The sequence below is a fragment of the Gavia stellata genome, chromosome 1, assembly GCF_030936135.1.
Source record: "Gavia stellata isolate bGavSte3 chromosome 1, bGavSte3.hap2, whole genome shotgun sequence".
NCBI classification, from domain to species: domain Eukaryota; kingdom Metazoa; phylum Chordata; class Aves; order Gaviiformes; family Gaviidae; genus Gavia; species Gavia stellata.
In genome coordinates, this window is record NC_082594.1 from 132,453,841 (window position 1) to 132,478,247 (window position 24,407).

The window sequence follows — 24,407 nt, forward strand, 5'->3', positions numbered from 1 at the left end:
GGAGGAGGGAGGAAGGGGGGGAAAGAAAAAAAAAAAAAAGAAAAAGGGGGGGGGAAGCGTTTAAATCCCTTCCCCCGCTCCTCGCCGCCTCCATTCCTCCCGTCGTCCGACCTCCCCTCCGCAGCCGCCGGTGAGTCCCTCTCCCGCCCGCAGCCGCCCCTGTCACGCCCGTCCGCCCGCCGCCCTCTTCCGCGGGCGGTTTTATTCCCCTCCGGTCCGTCCGTCGGGGGGGGGGGGGGGCGGTGTGGCGGTTAACCCCCGCGGCGCTGGGGAAGGGCCCCCGGCGGTGCCCGCCCCGGCGTGGATGCGGCGAGGGGCCGGGGCGGGGGGGGGCTCGCGGGTCACGGAGGCTGGGCCGGGGCGGGGGGGGCCCATCCCGCTCGGGGGGACCCATCCCGGCCGCGGCTGGCAGCGCTCGTAAATCGCCGGGGGGGGGACTGCCCGCCCGCGGCTTGTTCGCCTTGGACGGCGGCGGCGGAGCGCCGGGGGGGCGGGGGGGCTCCGCGCCCGCCGCGGGGGTCCCGGGGCGGGGACACCCCCCGCCGCGCGCCCGGCGTGACGTCAGCGCCCGCGGAGCCCCCCTTCCCTGCAGCAGAAAGTTCGGCGGGGGCCGGGGCGGGGGGGGCGAGGCGGGAGTCCCGAGTTGGCGGGGCGGGGCGGGAGGGGGGCCAGCCCGCTCCGCGGCTGCCGGCCCCCCCCTCCCGGGGAGCCTCGTATTGTCCCTGCTTCCCGGGGGGCGGGCAGGAATCTGTGGGAATACTGTTTCCACCGGGATCTGACCGCCGGGGGGTGCGTTTGCTCCCCCTCCGCTCCCGTGGCAGGCACGGGGAGGGGGGGGGTCGGCCCCTCCCGCTGCCACCCTCAGCCTGGGGACCCCCTGCCCTCTCCTCTGAAACCCCGGCTTGCTGCTTGCGGACCGGGGAGCAGAGGAGGCCCCCACGGTTGGGCGGCATCGGGACGGCGTTTGCGCTCCCGGGGGGCCGGCTGAGATCCCCCGATCCGTTTGCTATTCCGGTTATTTTTTGGAGAAGCGGCATCTCTTTCCCACGCCGTCCGTCTGGCCGTGCCGCGGAGCCGGTGGCCGTACCATGGAGCCGGTGGCCGTGCCGCCCCGTCGGCCTGCGGCTGCCTCGCGAGGCTGTCGTTGCCCAGCGGATTGCCGGTTGTATTTTTTTGCCGGTTGTATTTTGCCGGTTGTATTTTGCCGAGTGGCCGCTGCGCTGTCGAAGTGGCAGCCATTTGGTCACCGTGGCATTACTTTACACGCCGCCTTCGCTTGTCGTCGAGTTCCACCTCGCTAGCTTGCCCTGTGCTCCTGAAGTTGCTTTCGAGACGGGCAGCGTCTTTCTTTGCGTTTGTCTTAGTGCTCTGGCCGCCTTGGCTTCTGCAGCCAGCTACTTGGTTGCCAGGATGGCTACTGTAAGAATTTCTACAGCTTTTGTCTGCAGGGTCTGTTTTGCGGCGCTGTGGTTCTTGAGGAGCAGCACGTCCCTACCAAGCTAGTCGCTCGAATCTGTTTTCGCTATCTCTGATTGTGTTGGGCGGATGGCGTGGGAACCGCCGTGCTTTCCAGCGTTGAAAAAGTGGGGAGAAAGTAGCGGGCCGTTATCCTAAGGTGTGTAGCAGGGGAGCAGAGGACGAGAAATTAGATACGCCATTCATTTTGTGTCCACCTGAATGGTGGAGCGCGGCTACGTGCCTCAAGCTTCAGAGTTCAGCCCTGACTTCCCACCAGAATCGACGTGTCGGTGTCAGGGCATCCGCCAAATCCCCGCCTGGTTACCTCTGTTTCCTAACCCGGATCCCACGGTTGTTTGAGTTGAGAGCTGGACCCTCCTTTCTTCTAACCGGGGGGATTGTGCCTCACCGCTGTGCTGCACGTGCACCCCTGAGGGGCTGGAGCTGCAAGATGATTGCCCGTGGATGGGACGCTTGTAAATGCGAATGGTTGAATTGTTCGTTGGAGTGAATTTCATCCTTTTTTCCCTAATGAAATTTCATCCTTTTTTCCCTGTATTCATCCCCCCCCCCCCGCCCCATTTCTCAGCCAAGTCGTTATTTTTACATTTGTAACCGGTGACTGCACAAGCAATCGTTTGTGTATTTCCCCAGCTTCTTGCGAACGATCTGGTCTTTCAAACTAGACTTTTCCAGTTGTGATTCATGATGGAGCTTTTCAAGTATGGCCAAGGAGTGAACGTACACTGCCGTGGTTCTTGCTGGAAATGACAAAACCCCCCCAAACATTTGAAAATTAAATGTGCAGTGAATCCTAATGAAGGCGATTAACAGGTTTAACCTGCTGCAGTGGCCTGCCCTCACCTCTCTTCGTACGTGTTTATCTCCTCCCCTCGATTTTGTACCCCTTGGATACCTCTGAAAGGTTCTTGCGTTCTCACCTTTATGTTTCTCTGCACGAGGAATGACAAAAAGGTTTCTTGTGGGCGTACTTGTATCCCGAAATAATAATGGTCGTGCAAGGATCTGTGATTCTGTAGCATAGCGGGATCGCTGTACTAAAAGCAACCTGATATGTATTTTTCTTCAAGAGGGGGAGCATCTGGTCCAGTTGGACGAGACGATCGTTGTAGGTCCCTTACAGCTGAAATACTCCGTTCTATTTTTATTTGTAGCTGAAATGAATCAGGCAGGTTTTCCTCTTCCCAAAGTTCAGCCTCTGTCACTCCTTAGATACCTTCCTGATTAGGTGTTCGAGGAATGTCTGGACGAGGCATTGTGGGACATGGTTTAATGGGCATGGTGGTGTTAGTTGATGGTTGGACTTGATGATCTTACAGGTCTTTTCCAACTTTAGTGATTCTGTATGTGATTCCTCCCGGAGCTCCCTCGTGTTATCAGCATTTTTCTGGGGGTGGAGGTGGAGTCGAGGGGAGCAGTTGCTGTGGAATCCAGAGCTGTGTAGGGAAGGATTATTTATTTACCTTTGCACATGCAGTCTCTGGAATTGGTCTGAGCATTTATTCAGCTCTGCCCCTCCTTATAAATACCTACCCGAATGTTTATGCAGCCTTCTATTTTTCCTCTTTGGGTGTCTGCTTTTTCTTCCGACAACCTGGTTTCCTCCTCTGTCAGGCTGTATCTTCCCCAGTTCTGTTTATTCTTTCTCCTGTTCTCTTTTGGAGAAATAAACTCTTTTCTTGCCTCCAGTGGATTTTCTGATCTCTTTCTTCCCCCATCAGGAGATGCTATGGAAGTACGAAGTGTATTTCTTGCATTTATCACTTCGTCTCTTCCATCTGTATTTCTTGAGGACTGTTCCTGGTGAAGGACAGAACAGTAGTGCTATACAAATTTCTTAAAGGCCAAAGCAGAAGGAAGCGCAAGTTCTGAGTGTGTTTAAAAGCGGAGGCATCTCTGAAAAAGTTACGCTCTTAACCAAGTGAGCGACACCGAGGGCATGTATTCTCCGCGGAATTCATTCATGCGATCACTGCCCAAGTCTGGTCACAGTGTATGGTTTAACACGAACACGAGACGCTCCATCTCAGTGCCTTGCCCAAGTTACTGAAGCTGCAGCGGTGCCCAGGACGCATGTCTGTTGCGAGGTTGCCCAGGTATGTATCCCGTTGCTCTTTGTGTCGTGCTGAGCTCAACGCCGGAGAATCTTTCTGTTCCTCCAGTTGTGCGGTGGGCAATCGTGGGCCCACAACCCGTCTCCTCAGTGAGACGTGTATGGAGAACGACGAGACAGAAGGGGATGTCTCCAGCTCAGGTGGTTTGAGCTTCACCTCCGCCTCAGTCTGGTTGGCTGACTGGGGCTTCGAGTGCTTAGGGGTGAGGATTTGGCGTGCGTTGAAAGTTTAACGCACGTCGGCTTGGTAAGGAAGCGATCCCTTCAGAAGCATTGCCTTGCTTCCAGTTCTGATAATGCTCCTGCAGAAATTCTTGACCGTCTTCTGTGTTTGTTTGTGGCAGCAAACACTGATTTGTTACTGTCTCCCGTAAAAATATCAATGTTTGATTGATTGTTGTGGCAGTATTTTCACCTACAAACCAAAGGGTAACTGCGGTATCTTCTCCGAGCAATTTTAGCTGATGATGGTCTGTCTGGGCTTTGCTGAAGAAGAGGTAGCTGGTTGCTTTCAATCTTCCTTCACGGCTCCTGCCCTGGTGACATTGTTCATCATAGATCAGTTTAGCTGGAAAATTTTAAGTCTTGTACTTCCCTGCCTTACGAGGCACTTGGCGATACCCTGTTTCTTCCATAAGGTCTCTCGGCGTTATAGATCACTTAAGCGAGGGTTGCCTTTGAGCAACCTTCCTCGCTTTGGGCAGTGGATTGGATGTACTGTGTATATACGTATTTGTGTGTGTGTGTGTGTATCACAATATATATAATAGTCTGTGTAACGTAATATATCTTACCTAATACATAATGTTATATCTTGCATTAAATTTTATATTGAGATATATAGCATAGTGTATTGGATACAAAGTGTATCTATAGCACAGTGTTCTGGGTATACTACTGCTTTTCTTTCAGGCAGTGCAATAGATGCGGTGATTTTCCTCAGCATCGCTCAGAAGTTTGCCAGGCACGTGAGGAGGGTCCACCCTCTATGAAGAGTGGTTTATCCAGTCATGATTATCGATCAAGCTCTCCTCATACATTGCTAGACCATTGCTTTCAAAGCACATTTTCACCCGGAGCTAGACCCCATCACCTCTTGGCCAACCTCTCCGTGACTGCTAATGACTTTAGCATTGAAAAACCTGTTCTGATCAACTGGCTGGTCCTCTTCCCTGCCTGGCATGTGGCAGGGAATGTCACCTGGCGGTCTTTGCAGAAAATAGTAGAGTATTTATTTTAGAATAAAAAAAATAATAAAAAAAAAAAACCCGTAAGGATTTCCAGTGATACGCTAGATCCCTATGCCAGTTTTTCAAGTGATCGATTTCTCCCGTTTTTCAGATTTTGCTCTATGTCTGTGTGGAATTTCTCTGGCTTCACCTCCTATCCGTTGGATCCGGGGTCTTTGTCTCGTAGGTTAAAGAACCCTCTGCTGTCGGAAATCTTCTCCCTTTGTAGTACTCATAGCCCATCTTCAACCTTTTCTCTGGTAAGCCAAATATATTGAGCTTCATAAGGCTCTTACTGTGAGGGGGAGGAGTTATCAGACTTCCTTCTTGTTCTTTTTCGGAAGTTTTCAATTTGTCAGCATCCTTTTTGGAGTACACGGGTAAAAACTGCACGCACTACTCCCATACTGGTCCCACCAGTCCAGAATACAGTCAGGTGAAAATCATCTCTCTCTTTCTGCACTGGTGGATTTCATTCATTCAGGAATAGGTCCCTCAGAAGTCCCGTGCTGGGAGCTCCTGTTCGGTTGGCTATCAGCTGTTAATTATGCGGCCTTTCCAGAGCTTCACTGTATCCTTGGATCTTTGTCCTTGAAAGCTTTCTACATTCTCCTGTTCTTGATGTAAAAATCTTCCATGATTAAAACGCTTGTCTCTCTGCGTGACCCCGTTGCAGCAGTAACGCCAACTGGTCTGTGCCAGAGTTTCCATTTCATCGTGTACCATCTCACCTGCCTCAGCACACTGCCTGCAAACTTTACCCATGTCTCTGCAGACTTTGTACAGCCGGTGCCTTCACCAGCTACCAATGAATACCATGATGGGCCACCGTGATCTTCAGGGGATTTGCTTTTTGACAGTGGATCCATGCGTGAGGTCTCTTTGCTGGGACAGGTCATGCTTGTGCCATAGCTGTGCACCAAGCTTCAGCCCACAGGTTGCCAAGCGCTGCTTTATGGAGGTGACCCAAGGCACTGAAAATATCTCAGGCAGTGAGATTCACTCGCCGTCATGCCTTTTCTCCTGGCAGTCCAGTCTGAGCCTAATTTCGGCTCAGTCTCTGGGCTCAAGTGCATGTTTGAGAGGTGTCTGGGTCTGTGGTCAGTAAGGCAGGTTATGTATCTGTAGGTGATAGCACTTTGGCATGCACTGCTTGCTTTGAATTCTCTTGGGATCGGGGAGAGCTTTAGATACTTGTGACTTTGAATCCTTCATTGTATCGTGACCAGGAAGATCTTGATTTAGCCATAAACATCGTGTTTTCTCATTTCATAAAATCGTAAGAGCTAGAGTCATGCTTCACCATGAACTTGGTGAAGTACGTAGGACAAAACTTCTCCTTCCTCCCAAGGGTGGTTCAGCACCGGCACAGGATCACTACGGTTGGAAAAGACCTGTAAGATCATCAAGTCCAACCATCAACTAACACCACCATGCCCATTAAACCATGTCCCACAATGCCTCGTCCACACGTTCCTTGAACACCTCCAGTGATGGTGACTCCACCACTTCCCTGGGCAGCTTAGTCCAGTGTCTCACCACTCTCTCAGTAAAGAAATTTTTCCTAATATCCCGTCTAAACCTCCCCTGGCGTAACTTGAGGCCATTTCCTCTTGTCCTGTCACTCGTCACTTGGGAGAAGAAGCCAACACCCACCTCTCTGCAACCTCCTTTCAGGTAATTGTAGAGAGCGATGAGGTCTCCTCTCAGCCTCCTCTTCTCCAGACTGAACAGGTTCCCAGGGAGGAACCCAGGTTCCAGGCAGGTTCCCAGGGAGGCTGGGGACACTCTTTTCTCTAAGGTGTTCATGACAACCTCGTCTAGCTTTGCAGTTTACTGTGAACAGGGGTTTTGAGCGGAGACCTCGAGCGATCTCTTCCCGTGTAAGTCTTCCTGTGACCCACCGTTGGGTTTCCCTTCCCTCAGCCCCACAGGTGAGGGCAGGGTCATCCTACTTGGCCAGTTCTGTAGACCGAGGAAAAGCTGTGGGATCCCAAGCAAGGGAGTGACTCAAAGCTTATCACTGTCTCAGGTCTGCTGTACGATTGTTCCTGTGCCCATCTCCTTGACCCCGCTTCGCTCCTTTCCTTATGGATCTGTCTGTCCGTCTTCATCCTGTTCAGATGCTTACCCATTGTGCAGATGGCTCTCGTGTTGGCTTCGCTGTCTGTCGTGAATCCCTAGAAACAGCGAATCAAAAGGGCGTCCTTGGGTCGCTGGCTGCAAAGCCCCTTTGGGCACCACACCACTTACTTTCTTTTGCAAACTTGGTGAATTCTGTCTTAATAATAAGGATTTTCTTTTGCCCCTGTTATGCTCCAGGGATAGAGCTTCGCCAAATGACCAGGAGTCTTCCCATTTCCATCCTAAAATTGTTGGTTGTCTTCTTATACCAACCTTCTCCATTAGCTTAAATGCCCCTTCTGACTCCTTTTGCGTTTAGTTTCTGCTGTTTTATGGACAGTAATGACATTGCCTCAGCTTTCTTTTGTGAGGTTAAAAAAGTAAAGTCTTTATAGGTCTTGTACGTAACGGACTCTGTGTGTCCCTCAGCATTCTGGAAACTGCTTTCTGCACCCTTTCCAATCCACTTTCGTTCTTCCTGATGTTGGGTAACTGAAGCATTGCGTGGTCTACCAGAGGCTGTCTGACACGTGCAATGTCCAGTGGCATTAGTACTTTTTCTCATTGCTTGATAATACCTTGTCTGGTGCCTTCACAATAGCAATGGTGCCCATAGCTCTCCTGTGATGGATAAATCCCTCTCCTCCTCAGCGCTCCCCGCTGATGAGCGGAAGTTCTGACAGCAGATGTGCTTGTCACTTCTCTTCAGTGTTATCACTCAGCGCTTTGCACTACTGAACTTGTTAAAAACGCGCCAGTGACCCTACTGCGTCCGTCTAGTCCAGGGTCCCCTGCTCCAGCAGTGCTCACTACCAAATCCCTAGGAAAGAGGGTAAGTTAAGGCAAGCTTACGTGCTCTTTTCCTCTGATACTCCTCCAGCTTCCAGCTGTTTTCCATGGAGGGACTGCCATAGCTGGATGTGGTTTCTCGCTATTCAGAAAGCGCCAGTTATTCCCTCTTGCACGAAACTCTCCAGTCTCCCATCAAATCCCTGCAAACTTCTAGCACCCATGGTGTCCTTTGATTGGAAATTCTGCAGCCACCCATTTCAAGAAGAACTACCTCTTTTTGTTGGTTTTGAACTCGTTTCTTCGTAGTGTTATTTGATAGCCCTCAGTTCTTGTAGTGGAAAAGACAGTGAAAAATTATTTCCCACCCAACCTCTGCTTTTCGTATATGGTTTCACAGTCCTCGATCACATCCTCACTCAATAACCTTTTCTCTGGACAGAGATGTCTAACCCAGTCAGTCTTGCCTCTTCATTGCCCTTTCTAGTTCCTGCGGAAGGAGCAGAACTACACACACTTTTCAAGATGTGGGAAAACCGTGGGTTTATGCATGTTCTCTGTTTTGTTTTCCGTTCCTTTGTCAGGAATTTCTAGCATGTGGTTCACTTTCTTGATGGCTGCCGAATGCCAAGGTGACATTTTCATGGATCTGCCTCTCATATCCCAGGGGTATCGCTCGAGTGGCACCGGTCAGCTCAGAGTCCGTCATTTCATAGGTGGAGATGGAGTTGTTTTTTCTCTGTGTGCATTTGCTTTATATTTATCCAGATGGAAGTTCACGTGCCATTTAATCGCCCAGTCACTCCTCTTGAAAAGTCCTTCTACAGTTCTCCTCAGTTAGTTCTCATCATTGTTATTACCCTCATTAATTTACTCTCATCAGCCACACTGGCTTCCCTTTGCCCTTTTTCTATATCCATCCTGGTTTTGCTTCTTTAGTGTTTTATTCTCTTAAGTTCTCTCTTAAATCGTGATCATCTGCGATACTGACAGTGTCTCCTAACATAATGCCATTGGGAGGTAGGACATTGATCCTTGTGAGGATCCAGCAGGCTTTCTTCCATCTACCCTGATACTTTCAGCACTTCATTCATTCACGTCCATTTGCAGAATTTGATCCTCCTAGCTACCGAGCTTCTCTCTGGTTCTTCTCTGCGCTCTGTTTGCCTGGGACCGAGGGCTCTCAGCAGAGTCGTATCCTTGCCCAGGCCTCCCTCTGCCAACTTCAGAACGATACGGGTCTTGGCAGAAAGGAGTGACCATGCTTGCTGTTCACTGGTCTGTTACCGAAGGGAGGGACGGATGGTGTGGCTGCCCCGACTCTGGATTCAGCTTCTGGTTTCCTGTATTCTTATATATCCCCCGCAGCTGCAAAGTTACCGGCAATCTTCCCCAGGAAAGACTTGCAGCAGAAGTCTGGAACCGTGATGGGTTGGGCAGGTGGATAACTTCCGTGTACCAACAACGCGGAGCTATGGTATGTGGAGTCACGGTCACAAGTCGCAACAAGGAAATTACGACTGGTGATGGGTGTTTCCGCGCTGGAATGGGTGTCCCAGGTCAGCTGGGGAAGCTTCCCTCTTCGAGATGTTCAGGACTTGCCTGGACAAGGCCCCGAGCAACCCCCTCTTGATTTCGGGTCAGCCCAGCTGTGAGCAGGAGTTTGGAGCAGAGACCCGCAGGTGTCCCTTCCGGCCGACATCTTCCTTTCAGTCTCCAGGCAACTAGCGTGTGATGTCCTTGAGTAATTTACTTTGCGTTCCTTAGTAAAGGGAGGTATGTATAAAAAGGGGGAGTTACGTATTACAGTAGACCCTTAGCCCCTAACAGCCCCACGAGTAATGCGTGCTCAGGCGTCGCCAGTATAGAAGACGCTGCGCTTCTTAAAGTAGTGAGTATGGAGAGTGTGATGGATGCGTCCTTCCTCCGCGTCATGCGTCCGGAGGCCTCCGTCCTGCTCGCGGAGGGAAGAGTGGGAGTGTTGCGTTTTGCGATCGGCTGCTGGGGTCTGCCAGCCTGTGTCTCCAAGAGATCCAGGGGCCCTCCTCGGGGAGGGTGGAATGATTCTTCTGAGATTTTTAAGTAAATCTGTTACATACTTACAGTCATTTTAGTGTGCCCTCAGGAATCGTTTTACGATTAACGTAACCTTCTTCAGTATGTCTAGCCTTCATTTAGTGAATCAAACTTTATTTTCAGTTGCTTCTGGAAAAATTAATATCTTCTTCTATGCTGTAAATTAAGCTATTGTTAAATGCATGAACGTTTTTATTATTTATTACCTCACTTTAGCTCTAATTGTTTTTATTTCACTCTGCTCTTCAGAATTTTTTTTTTTTCTCAGATGCGTTTTTCATTGAATGGAGGCTCCAGAGTTACAGCTTTCACACTCAAAATAACATTCTTACTCCTCATGGTTGTGCAGAATTAAGAAAACAAAACATTAATATAGACTTAATAAAATGTAGACTGGTTTTATGTCCTCAGACTGCCAGCACTCTGCAAGTTTATTTTTAGTACTCTTATTTGGCACCCTTTCCTGAAATGTAAGCATTTTAATTTTTGTTTATTATTTTACTGGGGAGAAGGAGCACCTAGGTAGCATGGAAAATGAATTTGTCAACAAGTACTGTTGACAAATAAGTCAACAAGTACATACAAGAAAGGATTAAAGCTGTTGGCTCAGGCTGAGTCCCTCTTTTGCGTGGGAGGTATTGTTTTAGGAGTGGAATCATAGAATGGTTTGGGCTGGAAGGGACCTTTAAAGATCATCTTGTCCAGCCCCCTGCCCTGGGCAGGGACATCTTTCACTAGATCAGCTTGCTCAAAGCCCCGTCCAACCTGGCCTTGAACACTCCCAATGGTGGGGCATCCACAGCTTCTCTGGGCAACCTGCTCCAGTGCCTCGCAACCCTCATCGTGGCCATCCATCCAATTCCTAATCCATCAAACCCATATTTCTCTGATTTAGCAGCAAGAATGTTGTGGAGGACCATATCAAAGGCCTTACAGAAGTCCAGGTAGATGACGTCCGTAGCTCTTCCCTTGTCCGCTGATTTGGTCACTCCGTTGGAGAAGGCCCCTTGATTAGTCAGGCACAATTTGCCCTTGGTGAAGCCATGTTGGCTGTCTCTAATCACCTCCCTGTCTTTCTTCTATAGACAGGAATTAAAAATGTATTGCCTGGGACCGTTGTTCACTGCGCGGTGTGTGTGTGTGTGTGTGTGTATATATATATATATGTGCCGATTTCTGACTTCCCACCCACGGTGCATGTCTCCTGGCCACCGCTCCAGTGGGCACTCCCTTCTGAGCGATTTTCACCTGTCAAGAGGGATCCACTGGTTATCATCCCAATTTTCTTTCAGGACACTTCCCGCATCTGCGATGTGTTAGAAAGCATCTGCGTTCGCTTCGCCACCCTGGTTCCTCCCTCCAGTGCTAACCCGTCCCTTTGCAGAAGGGGGAAGAGAAAAACCAGGATGGGAACACAGAGCTAATGAATTGCAGAGAAGCAGACTCCGTTTTAAGTCTCACATCTTCTGACTTCTAAATCCCTGCCTTTGCAAGCCAAATGCCTTTGATTTCACATAGGATTTTGGATGTAGTTCCTACATTTTAAAAAATGACTTAAGGAATAGTCACTGTGTACTTTCAACAGTTCCTAACTGAAGAAAACAAGAGGTTTGAACTTCAGGACATCTCTACTTAGACTAAAGGAGGAACTTCACTGACTCCTCACTCCAAACTTATTTTCCACGGACTGGTGTCTAGTGGAAGATAACGATGGCTATGTCTATAGTAACAGACTAAATCAGCCCCAGCACCGGTGCACAGCACTGGCTGCCCATTAGGATGGTGTTCCTTTGTACGGCCTTTGGTTTGTGCCAACGGCCGCTCTTCCAGCGCCCGAGCGCAGTTTAGGAGTTAGTGTAGGAACATACCGATTGCCAGTGGCCAGGTTAGATATGTCCGTCCCCTTTTGGAGGGTAGGAGAATTTTGCCGTCGGGGTGCAAGCTGTGTAATGCCTGTCACCCCCACGACCAGAGAACATGAGTTGTCGCATTTTGTTTCAAAGTACAGATGCTGCCAAATCGCCCCTTCTTGCAGTCATGTGTGCTCCTGATGGGTGGCAGGGTTTTTAATTCATTTCGTCTTCGAGACTGAATGATCCAGCCATGCACCTTGACGTCTTTGCACTCCGTGCCTCCAGCTGGTATATGGTGTACCGGGCAATGCCTAGGCAGAGCCTCGCTGGAGAGAGGAGGCTGCACCAGCGCTATTCCCCTCCACCCCCAAATCACTCAGGGTGGGCTCCTGTGTCACGTACCATTGTCACGTTCTCCCCGCTGCACCTCTCCTCCTGCTTGGACCAGGTCTGAATCCACCTGAGACTACTGGGACATTACAGTCAGAGAAGACCAGGAGTAGCAGGTAATAAAACCAAGCAGATGTTGGGTTTTTTCCCCAAGAGAGGAGTAGTACAAAAGAAGGGGAAGAGACCACAGTAACTCTTGGCAACTGAGTACCAGCAGCTAATCTCAGTGAGGACTGGATCAGGCCTTAAATGTCTGCTAGCTCAAGAAATGCTGCTGAAGTAATGGTGGTGTTAGCTCTTTTTCTTGAGTGGCGTGGATACTGGGAGCCTTCAGCTCTCCCTTCTCCTGTCACCAGCCCCGGGGAGGGTTAGTTGGACCTTAGCTGGCTTTTAATCTTCTCAAGCAGACTGGAGCCCCGGACTCGGGCTGCCCGTCCTGGAGCTTGCTCTGCCATTGAGCACCAGCCAAAGTGACAAACCCCTTCAGCCCTCCGTGGATTTGGAGGCACCTCCCAGACTTCCCTGTCTTGCTGGGAATCGCCTCCTCGCTGTTGGGACCTGTGCTGGGCGTACCTGTGTGCGCAGCCCCAGCGTGTGCCGGCCGAGCCCCCAGACACCATCCCCGACAACTTGGTCCTGTTCCTGTTTCCTCTGCTTCTGTTGCCGTCTAGGAAAGTTTATTTTCTCACACCCTCAATCTAAGGGGTAAACGGTATCCTGAGCCGAGGACGAACATTCACCCAGCTTCCTAAGAGAGACCAAGGGCGTATACTTAAGTAGGCAGAACTGGAGCTGGGCTTGATTCCAGTTTTGTTACCCGTGAAGAGTTGCTCCATGGTTGCAGCCTGGGAAGGAGAGAGCTTATCTGCCTCCTTCAGTAGAAGAGGAGCTGGAGCCCGTGATCTCCTGGCTGCCTGTGCAGGACAGTCCACCTTTGGCAAGGAGAATTGCTTGGGAGCTGGGGAGGAGGAGGAGGAGCGGGATCCATTTTGGATCCCACGTGGGGATGCCTGTTGAGTGTGCGTCTCTCGCAGGAGACTGCAGCAGGGCTTACAGGAGAATATGGAGGGGTTTGGGCAGTGAGCCAAACCAAGCTGGGCTGTATGAAACACAAACAGAAAATAGCAATTCGCAATGCCTCATAACTCAATCAAACCTGTAAAGGGCTTCACAGGGCCAGGAAAAGGTTATCCCTTCGACAGCAGCCCTGCCAAATGTCTCATTTCCTTCCCAAAGCCACAGAGCCCTAAGAACTCTTCAGAGACATTCACAGGGGATCTTCGGTGATGGGAAGGGTCAGGTGTGACTTTGGTAATTGTCAAGGCTCACGTGGCAAGCTTTTATTTCATAGATGTTAAAATTAGAAGGCGGTGTTGTGATCCTCTCACCTGGCCTCTGAAATAACAGTTCCTGTACTGAGCCTAATAATGTGTGCATCAATTCTGTTATATGTTTTAGAAAAGTCTTCGTGCTCTAAGCGATAGAAACTTCTGCCCCAGCGCTTAATTATGTCTACTGAAGCATACCTATTTGTTTCTGGCTTTGTTTGGTACTGCGTATTCAGCGGTTGACGTAAGTGCCGAGTTGGTATCTTTTCTAAAAAGAGGCGTTTCAGTATGTGGTTGGCTGCGTATTATTTCTCTGACTGACTTCTCTGGAAAGAAGGCCATTAATTGTCAGTACAGGGTTGCTGGAGAGCTGAAGGAAGACCTGTGTGCTGCGTTACGATGTTTGGTTCTTTGGTGTGGGTGGCATCGCCGTTGAATGTCAAGAGCAGTGGCGTGTTGGTAATGTGCCGTTGCTGCTTCTGCATGTTCAGAGCTGAGCTAATACTTGAAGGTTGCCAATGTGGTGCGTGTTGAAGTTGAGTTAAATTAGGATCGCCTTACTTACAAGGTTCCATGTAAGAAATGTTAATTCTAGATGCTTATCTAGAATAGCATCAGTGTAACTGGCTGAATTAGCAACCAAAGGCCAAAGCATGGCAGAAATGTAAGGCTGTAAAACACGTCAGCTGGTGGGGATTGGGAGAGTGCTCTGCCTCCATTAGGTCAGTTATAAACCATCGTGAGCTATTTTTCTATTAAAGAAGAGGTCTCAGTTAATGAATTGTTGTGTGTGGGAATTAATGCTGGATGAGTCCCCTGTGGCTTTCATGGTGAGGGTCAAATAAAATATTAATGAAATTAAAACAAACAATCCCTCGCTCTTCCCACGTACCTTCCGGATGGGTTTCTCTAAGGATTGGTCAGGGAAGATGTGAGGCCCCAAAAGAGACAGGCCAGTGTCATTACTCCCTTTTCACAGGGAGGGAGATGGAGGCGGTGGGAAGCAGTGATCACGCGGCCACACAGTCCAGCAGCAGGGCTGCAGAGGAGGTCCAGGTGTTCTCCTATCTGGTGCCTTTGCCCTGATCCCTGGCTCTAGCTCCCTCCTCGGAGAAAGGAAAGTGCATCCAGACTGCTCCTGGACTGGCCAGCTGGAAGCTGATCTTTCCAAGGCTGGGATGGCTTTTAGGAGTCCCAAAGCTCAAGTTGTCTTATTCACAAAACTTCGTGCTTCTGGATCAGAGAATATAGCCCGGGAGATGTGGCTCTTTTCTCCTGATGCCTCATCCACAGGACACTTTCCTTGCCTTGCAGATTGTCCATTCCAGAGGCCAAGTATAGGAGCTCGAATGACAGGCTGGGGAAGGACAGTCTCTTTTTGGTTACGTCTCTATAGTGCAGTGCAGTGCAAAAGATCTTAAGCTGGATGGAGCCGAGCAAGCTAGCTTCAGGAGCAGCATCCCTGAAATAACTTCAGTCTGGTTCCCAGGCTAACGCAACCATGGTGCTTTCATACTCTGAACTAGGAACTGTGTGGCATAACAGGGTGTGAAATATCTACAGTGCTTTTGGACATGGCACAAAGCTGTAAATTTATTCAGAGGGATCTCAGAAATCTTCCTGCTGCTGCAGAGTGTAAGGATGTACTCCGCATCTCTGGGCACGACTCTGGTACACTGAGAAACAGTCCAGTGTACGGAGAAGAAGGAGACCTAGGCAGGCACTCCAAGCTGAACAGAGTTGATTCTGTTTGCGTCACGCAAAATCAAAGCTAAATGCATTTTCTCACACCTATTTGTGTACCTTGGGCATCGAACTGATAACCATTCCTCCCTGCTTCCTCCAAAAAATTATTGTTGGGCTCTGACTGCCTCGCATCGTGTGGGTATCTCTCCTAGAAACCGGAAATGACATGTGGCAGTGGCCAAATCTTTTCCCCACTGATGGGAAAGTTTATTGCATTCTTGGTAAAGATCCTTGTGCCTGTAAATCATAATTAAGTAAACAGTAATAATTTTGTCTTACTTCTATAGCAAACCACAAAAGGATGTCCTGCAGTCCACTCAGTCTTTCTCCCCTCTCATCTGCTTCTTTGCCTTTCAGGATTCACCGGGATCTTGTTGCGTTGCTGGTGTAAGCCCCCCCTCCAGAAGAACCGCTCTTGCCCGTCTCTGTCTCCCCGGGAACAGCCGAAGGGGGGTGCGGAGTGATAAAAATTTATGTTTTCATCAAACCGGACCAAGGAGAATGGGGGTCCCACACCCAAAAGAATGAAGACACGACAGAACAAGGACTCGGTACGTGAGATGGGAGAGGGGGGTGGGACACCAGAGCCAAGCTGGAGCTGTGGGTTGGGACTGAGGCTAGTGGACATGAGTTTGGTGTAGTGGAGTGCCAGGGGTTCAGGGGCTTTGGGACAGGGCAGGAGTGGAGAGAGATGCAAAGCAGGACTGATCCGGTGATCCCTCTCTTAGATGTCAATGCGGAGTGGACGGAAGAAAGAGACTCCAGGGCCCCGAGAGGAGCTCAGGTCACGGGGTCGAGCTTCCCCCGGCGGTGTCAGCACCTCCAGCAGCGATGGCAAGGCTGAGAAATCCCGACAAGCCACAAAGGTAGTATAAGCTAGTACACGAGTGTGGGGTGCCCGAGGACTGCCCAGAACGGGTGGGATCTGTTTGGGGATCCGGGGACGCAGACCAGAAGGGATCCACTGAGGAGCCCATGCTGGGTTAGCTCTCTGGAATGGGCAGGATGTGTCTTTCCTCTCACCCTCAGTATCTTGTCCTTCCCATCATCTCCCAAGAACTGGTCTTCTGTCTCACCAGCCTGTTTTAGTGCTGATTTTTGCCATATCCTGGCTCAGTCTTGCCCCACTGCCCACTGTCTGCCAAGCTCTTCAACACAGGCGCTGTGGTGGCTGTGTCTCATCGGCTGCAGTCTGCGAAGGTCTGGCAGGGTGGGAAGTTTCCCCATGACCCTCCCACCTCCCTGTTCTCCTTCTCTCCCTTGCAGAAAGGTCGGGTGGAGGAATCCTGCACCCCCAAGGGCAGCAAGCAGGGCCGAACAGAAGAGATCTCAGAGAGTGAAGGGGAGGACACCAACGCTCCCAAAAAAACCAAAACCGAGGTGAGTTGTCCCTGCTGTGATTGCTGGCACGTCCTGGGTCCAGGGCAAAGGATTCTCCTGTTCTCTACCTGTGCTGCTCACACCCGCCCGGCTTGAGGTTCCCGCTTCTCGGGAGCCCTGGCACCTTGGGTTTCGCACTGCAGCTCTTCCAACCTAAATGGCATCTGCCTGGCTACAAAAACGCCACCAGGAGTGACGACTGAGCAGACGGAGTCTCTCCGTCTCTTTTGCCTTGTTTGCAGGGGACTGCTGCACTCTCGGAGCTGGGCACGTGCCCTGCCTTCCCCAGCTCAGTGGCAAGAGCCTGCCTTTGCGCGCAGCTGCCGGTCAGGTTAGACTCGGCCTCTTTTGCTCCCCCAGGGCAGTGTGAAACGGAGGTGCTTAAGTCATGGTGGGGTCCGGGTGATGGTTGTGCAAAATCCGCTGATGCACACGCTCCGCGTAGTTGTGGCAGGGCTTTTCCAAAATGCCGACAGCACCGGGCTGGATCGGCGGTCGGACGGTTGGAGGAAGACTCGGCTCTTGCGCTTCTCAGTTCTCCGTTAGCCTGTTCGGGGAACTGGCCTTAAAGGCCTGCAAACACAGGGATATTTGCTCACGTTACGAGGTCATTGTAATTAAACCACTGTGATTACCCCTGTGTAATTTCTCCACATGGAGACGCAGCCCTCCCTTGCTGCCTCACAAGGTGCCCATCGTTACCTCCTCCCTGAGCCTGTGGTGCTTGTGAAGGACCTGAGAGCACTGAAGATGCTCTGAGGGGAGGCAGGAGGACCGGTGTCAGATGATGTCTCCCTCCCGCTGTGGTTTTCTAGTGCTGGCAGAGAAGGGTCCGAAAGCAAGTTCTCTGGGAACTTGAAAAGTGTTGTGCGCAGTCTGGGCAGCCACATGATGCCTCTCTCCTTCTTCCTACTTCAGGAGTTGCCCTGCCCTCCGTCCCCGTCTGATGTTGACAGCCTTGACGGCCACAGCTTCAACGATGAGATGAGCAGTGACCCACGGGATATCGACCAGGATAACAGGAGCACCTCACCCAGCGTCTACAGCCCTGGCAGCGTGGAGAATGACTCCGACTCCTCCTCCGTGCTGTCCCAGGGGCCGTCTCACTCCTACCACCACCCTCCACTCTTCCCCCAAAGCCCGCCGGTAGCTCCCCCTCCCGACAGCCTGGCCCGTCCACCCGAGCCCAGCTTCGGGCTGCCGGGTGAGGTGCACCCCCAGGGACCCCCCGCAGGGAGCTACCACTCCCAGCTGGAGGGCCAGGCCTCCCGCATTTTCCAGGCTCAAGCCCCGCAGGCACCCTCCTCCTCCTCCTCTGCTGTTGCTGCCCCTTCCGCTCCTCCTTCCTCCTCCTCCTCTTCTTCCTCCTCTTCCTCCTCCTCCTCCTCCACCCACGCTCCTCTTTACCCTACAGCCAACGTGGTCCAGGTTGGGGCCAAAATTGCCGGTGGAGTGGGAGGGCTCCCCGCACCAGGGGGTCGCGAGCAGACCCTCAGCAGCAAGCACAATCCACCACCCACCACCCCCATCTCGCTGGCCTCGGTGGTCGGGGGGCTGCCCCCTCAAAAGACGCCCCCAGCCAACCCTCCGGCTGCCCCCCCGGCTTCGGCCCCTTCCTTCCCCCACGTCTCCGCCAATCTGCCTCCCCCTCCGGCCCTGCGCCCGCTCAACAATGCGGTGGCTGCCTCCAGCTCCCCGGGGATGGTGGGGCAGGCCTTGGGCGGCCACCTTTCCTCACCCCACGGGATGGGGCAGGACAAGGCACCGGCCCTGGCCCCCTCCCGCTACCCTTACGCCCCGCCGCCGCTGCCGCCCTCCAGCTCCTCGGCCCAGTACCCCCAGCCCTCCCCGGCCCAGCCCCTGCCCACCTACAGTGCCTCCTACGGCCACTCATTCCCCCCGCCCAGCGGCCTCTCGGTGTCCAGCCAGCCCCCCAAGTACACCCAGCCCTCCCTGCCCTCCCAGCCCGTCTGGAGCCAGGGGCCACCACCCTACAGCCGACCCCTGGGCAACGCCGGCTCCCACCCTGCTGCCACCTTCCCCGGCCAGCCCCCCCATCACCAGCAGCCGCCCCAGCAGCAGCACCACCACGGCCACGGGAGCGGCGGAGGGGTCTCCCCAGCAGCCGCAGCTCCCCCCCAGCCCCCCGGGGGTTACCCCCATGGCCTGGAGTCAAGCAGCCATCACTCTTCCCATGCCACCTATGGGCTGCGCCTCTACCCCCCCCACAGCCAGGCCGCTTACAGCCAGGCTCCCTCGGCTGCTGCCGCAGCCCCCTCCTCCTCCTCCTCGTCCTCCTCTTCCTCCTCGTCCTCCTCCGCCGCCGCCTCTTCCCAGGGGAGCTACGCCGGCATGTGCGCTCACCCCCCGGGGCAGAGTCCAGCCACCTACACCTTCCCCCCGCCGCCGCCCCCCTCCCCAGCCCATGGAGCTGGCCCTCCGGTCACCTCCACTGCCACCACCCTCTCCACCGTCATCGCCACCATGGCCTCCCCCTCTGCGGCCCCCTACAAGACCGTCTCACCCCCGGTACCCCCCTCGGCCGTGGCCCCCTATGGAAAGCGGGCGGCCTCCCCCGTCCCCACCTTCCAGCCCCCGGCCCCCTACAAGCCAGGCTCGCCCCCCGCTTCCTCAGCTGCCCCTTTCCGGGCAGCCACCCCTCCCGGCTACCGGGTGGCCTCCTCCCCCGTGGCGGGGGGCTACAAAGCTCCCTCGCCTGCCCCCTCTGCCCCACCACCCCTACCGGGGAGCATGGCTGCCCCGGCCCCCCCGCCGCCCCCGCTCCCCCTCAGCGCTGCGCAGATCAAGCAGGAGCCGTCAGAGGAGTACGAGCCCCCGGAGAGCCCTGTGCCGCCTGCTCGCAGCCCCTCGCCGCCCCCCAAGGTGGTGGACGTGCCGAGCCATGCCAGCCAGTCAGCCAGGTGAGGGGTGGCCCAGGGGGTGTCCCCAGGCTGGGGGGGCACGTATGGGGCAGGGAAGGGGAGGTTCCCCCCAAGCGTGGAGTGCAGCTGCGCCCTTTTGCCTTTTCCATGATGGTCTTCCCTTTCCAACAGTGCTGGGCTTGGCTTTGCCAGCCCCTGTCTCCTTCCCTGTCCCCATCCCTGCCCTCCAGCCCCTTCTTGCACTGACAGGCTTAACCTCTTGTCCCCAGATTCAACAAACACCTGGACCGCGGCTTCAACTCCTGCTCCCGCACGGACCTGTACTTCGTGCCCCTCGACGGCTCCAAGCTGGCCAAGAAAAGGGCAGACTTGGTGGAGAAAGTGCGGCGAGAGGCTGAGCAGAAGGCACGGGAAGAGAAGGAGCGGGAACGGGAACGGGAGCGGGAGAAGGAGCGGGAGCGGGAGAAGGAGCGGGAGCTGGAGAGGAGCGTGGTAAGTCTGGGGGTCCCACTGCCACAGCGCAGCCGGGGCAGATGCTTGAGGACCCTCTTGGCCGCTCCTTGCTGGGACGCTGATGCCGGTCTCTCTGCTCTCTTGCAGAAGATGGCCCAGGAGGGCCGGCCGGTTGAGTGCTCGTCCCTCGGGCCGGTTCCTCACCGCCCCTCCTTTGAGCAGGGCAGTGCCGTAGCGACTGTTCCCCCGTACCTGGGCCCCGACACCCCAGCTCTGCGCACCCTCAGCGAATACGCACGGCCCCATGTCATGTCCCCCAGCAACCGCAACCACCCTTTCTACGTGCCGCTGGGTGCGGTCGACCCAGGCTTGCTGGGGTACAACGTGCCGGCCATCTACAGCAGTGATCCAGCAACGCGGGAGCGAGAGCTGAGGGAGCGGGAAGCCCGCGAACGAGACCTGAGGGACCGGGACCTGCGTGAACGTCTCAAGCCCGGCTTTGAAGTCAAGCCTGCCGAGTTGGAGCAGCTCCACGCCGTGCCAGCTGCTGCCATGGATCCGTTCCCACGCCACGGCGGGCTGAGTCTGCAGACGGCCCCCGGCCTTCATCCCGCTTTTCCCTTCCACCCAGGGCTGGGCCACTTGGAGCGGGAGAGGCTGGCGCTGGCAGCCGGCCCGACCCTTCGTCCTGACATGTCCTACGCCGAGCGCTTGGCGGCTGAGCGCCAGCACGCCGAGCGGGTGGCTGCTCTCAGCAATGACCCTCTGGCCCGGCTGCAGATGCTCAATGTGACACCTCATCATCATCAGCATTCCCACATCCACTCCCACCTCCATCTCCACCAGCAGGATGCCATACATGCAGGTAAGGAGCCCATGGTGGTAGTGCCCTGCACAAAGCCCTGCCCTCCCTCCTACTGCACCCTCCTTGCGCTCCCTCCCTGTGGCCATGGGGAAGCCCAAAAGCTGCCGAGACTCGACTTCGAGGCCGCAGATCTACCTTTTCAGCCAGAAGAGGTCAACGTCATGGTCATTCAGCCTTGCCCTTGCTCCCATCCCACCAAAGGCACTGACATCTGTTGCAAGTATCGGGGTGTCTGTGAGCTGGCTTAGTGGTGAGCAGAGTTGTTTGCACCGTGTCCTTTAGTTCCGGATCTCTGGGGACGCAATGTGAGTGCTGGGATCCCACTGGCTACCAGGGTGGTGGTGCTGTGGACTGCGTCCCCCACACTGTGGTCTGCAGAGGATGTGGGAGCCCTGCTAACAACAGTTTCGACAGTATCCTTGGGACTAACGAAATGTTGGTTCTTCAGTTTGCTTGTATGGCTCTTCCTGCAGATGGTGGGATGGGATGGGATGGGAGAGGAGACAGGCAGATTGTAAGGAACTGGAGGCTGCCATCCTTCAGAATGGAGTGGTGGTCCCTTCCATTTCCACATCCTACAGGAAAGCAAAGTAAAAAGTTTAGGGATGAAAATCTCGGGGTCGCAAAGCCTGAAGTACAATACAATAGGAAAAAGTGCTGTGCCTGCTCAGGTACTGTGAGCGGTCAGTGGGGTCTGGTGGCAGAGTCACAGACGGACACCCGCTCCAAGCAGCCGCAACTACTGGGAGGTGGCATCAGGTACAAATGAATGTCCGTTCCCCCCACGCTCCGTAGCTGGGCACCTCTAGCCAGCACTCTGGCAGTGAGTCCAAAACACTGGAAAAAGCAGTTTTCATAGAAATAGTACCTTGCATTTCAGCCTTAGGTAGTACTTGCGAACTTGAGTGCCTGGCACTGAGCATCTGTGCCGGATGAGACCTGGAAAGGGAAGCACCCAATATGAGTGTGCACGTGAATGACAGCCAGGGTGGCAGATAGGCATGACACTGGCTACAGACGTGACAGCAGAGCAGGTCCTTGCAGAATCGACTTTAAGGAGCAGTACTTCTCCCTGAGGAGTGTAGGGACAGAGCTATGCCAGACTGGTTCACGTGAAATTCAATGCAGGCCAAGAGAGTAACGCTCAGAAGGACATGGTACTGCGTTGTCTAGCCTTGAAACCATTCCATCCCTAACACACACACACACACACCCCGACCCTCTCCATGTCTTTTTTGCTGTGCCTCGGGCCTTTCTCCGTGCTACCTCTTACAAAGCGCAGGACGATTATCTTGTGGTCTCTTTTCTTCCCAGCCTCAGCCTCTGTTCACCCTCTTATCGACCCACTCGCCTCGGGATCACACCTCACCCGGATACCATACCCAGCTGGAACCATTCCCAACCCTCTCCTGCCTCACCCTCTACATGAGAATGAAGTGCTGCGCCACCAGCTTTTTGGTAAGGGTGCTGGCAGGGACTCCTCTGAAGAGCATCAGCAGAGCTCAAAGGGGCAGGGTGGTCGTGAGGGGTCACAGGACCAAACTGAGGTCTATTAAACAGGGCTCGGGCATGGTGTGGGACAGGTCTCCTCTATCGGGAGATGAGCGAGTCCTGCACGTGGGCAGGGCTGGGAAAGGAAGCGCAGTCAAGTCTTGACTGAGCTATGGGGCCATGGGAGAGGATGGAGCTGTTACCTTAACTCATTTATTCTCTGTTTCGTCTTTGGCTGCAGCTGCACCCTACAGGGACCTGCCGGGCTCGCTCTCCGCACCCATGTCAGCAGCACATCAGCTCCAGGCCATGCACGCACAGTCAGCTGAGCTGCAGCGCCTGGCTCTGGAACAGCAGCAGTGGCTTCACGCCCATCACCCTCTGCACGGCGTGCCGCTCCCGACGCAGGAGGATTACTACAGGTGCGTGGACCCGCTCTCTCCGCAGCGCAGGGCGAGCAGACCGCTCTCTCCTCACAAGTCGGTCTCTAGGCCCAGCCCTGGCCTGGGGGTGGCAGGGGCGGTGGGGACAGGGAAGGGTTGCCCCTGAAGTGGGTGGCTCGGCCTGAGCAGGGATGCCTTGCCACTGGGGCACAGCTGTGGGTTGGCCACGGGAAGGTCACTCTTGGCAAGCGGCTGTTTGGTGGCTGATGTCATGTGGGGTCTCGGCTCCTCTCCTCTTGGTGAGGGGACTTGCACGTTTCACACACGCTAGCACGGCTATGAATAACTGATCCCCCTGCCAGAATACCAAACATTTGCCGGGGTTGGATGCTTTTGCCAAGACGAGGCTTTCATGAGTGCATGGGGAAGCAGGTTGGGGAAGAGAGGTGCGGTGTTGTACCTTTTCGACAGCATCGCCTACTTCCAGGATTTGCAAAACTTTCCAAGCCAGCAGTGTCCTGTGGGTCTAACAAAAGGCAGTGGGAGATAGCAAATTGCGTTTTTCTTTCTCACAATCACCTTGTTCCTTTTCTTTATCCTAGCCACCTGAAGAAAGAAAGTGACAAACCCCTTTAAATGGACTTCTACTGTCAACATGACATCATCATGTCTTTCTCTGAGAGGAGCAATCAATCAACCAAACCCCGGGGGAGGGGAAGCTGCAGAGTGACACATCCTGATCCCACCACGCAGTAGAGCGCAAGAGAAGAGGGGACAAAAAGTACAGGATGGCATCCTGGGAGCAGAAAGTGGAGGCGAGAAAACAGGGAGGGACTGAAACACCGCTCACAGACATGAAACGGTCGGTACGCGATTTCAGCAGAGCTCTGAGGAAAACAGAATCAGCATTGCACAGAGCTCAAAACGACAAAGACCGATGTGAATTCAGGATGGCAGCAGCTCCATCCTTTGTTTTGGGGGAACACTTGTGTTAAATAAAAAGCGCAGAGCATTACAGGACTTGGTGTGCGTGATGCTGCTGCCTTTTCTGCTTCCGCGAGGAGGAGGTGCGGCCAAGAAGTAACTCAAAACCCAAGAGAGCCTTTTTTCAAGATGCCTCCTCACACCCCGCCCCCCTTTAGGTGTAAGATACTGCTTAGCGATACAGAAAAGCAACGTGGAACTCTTTCGGATTAGCCAGAGCGGCTTCCCGTTCTCCAACATCCCTTCAGAGGCAAACACAGCGTTACGGGAGCCCTTCAAAAGCGGCCGCTCCTGCCTGCAGCGGGACAGGTCCCAGCCGTCCGGGTGCAAAGCACCGCGAGACCCTTGGCGAGATGGTGGCTGCGCTTTCCCACGGCTGGCGGGAAGGGGCACGGCCACGAGGTGCAAAGCACCAGGAGACTCTTTCCAAGACCGCCATCACCACCGCCACGACCCCCCGGAGCCCCGCGGGGAGAGCTGACGTGGCCGAGCGTTCTGCGTCCTGGGACTGTCTTTAAGATGGCGGCTGCCCCTTTCCCCTCACCCATTCTAATTGATGTACTTTAACTCATGCACATCCTATTAGACGTGGCAGTTTTATGTAGCAACTTGTGACTCCCTTGCCCCCCGCGTGCGTGTCTGATTTCACAGTTGTATCTCTCGATTGGTCCCCATATATATATTTACTTAACCATTAGAAGGAAAAGAAAACCAACCAACAACCCAGCTATGGAAAAACACCCAAACAAAGTTTCCCCACGCACTCCCAAGCCCCAACACACATTCTAATAATTTATATATATAAATATATATATGAAGCTCTTAAAAAAGAAAAAAAAAAA

The 24,407-nt window shown here is 53.6% G+C and overlaps 1 protein-coding gene across 1 annotated transcript; it reads left to right on the forward strand.

Moving 5' to 3' along the window:
• The first annotated feature begins 67 nt into the window (after window positions 1-67).
• ATN1 (atrophin 1) lies at window positions 68-24,349 on the forward strand. The gene is made up of 10 exons (XM_059830637.1): window positions 68-130; window positions 15,485-15,678; window positions 15,856-15,993; window positions 16,394-16,507; window positions 17,426-19,428; window positions 19,659-19,881; window positions 19,990-20,707; window positions 22,022-22,165; window positions 22,440-22,620; window positions 23,184-24,349. The coding sequence occupies exons 2-10, from the start codon at window positions 15,601-15,603 to the stop codon at window positions 23,215-23,217; spliced, it is 3,633 nt and encodes a 1,210-aa protein (XP_059686620.1). The 5' UTR covers window positions 68-130; window positions 15,485-15,600; the 3' UTR covers window positions 23,218-24,349.
• The last annotated feature ends 58 nt before the right edge of the window (window positions 24,350-24,407 follow it).

What these genes read in the sequence shown, in the direction of transcription:
- ATN1 (XM_059830637.1), top strand. Translation starts at nt 15,601, where the DNA reads ATGTTTTCATCAAACCGGACCAAGGAGAATGGGGGTCCCACACCCAAA. An exon ending in CATGCCAGCCAGTCAGCCAG is followed by an intron (nt 19,429 to 19,658) that starts GTGAGGGGTGGC and finishes TCTTGTCCCCAG; the next exon opens with ATTCAACAAACACCTGGACC. An exon ending in ACGCAGGAGGATTACTACAG is followed by an intron (nt 22,621 to 23,183) that starts GTGCGTGGACCC and finishes TCTTTATCCTAG; the next exon opens with CCACCTGAAGAAAGAAAGTG.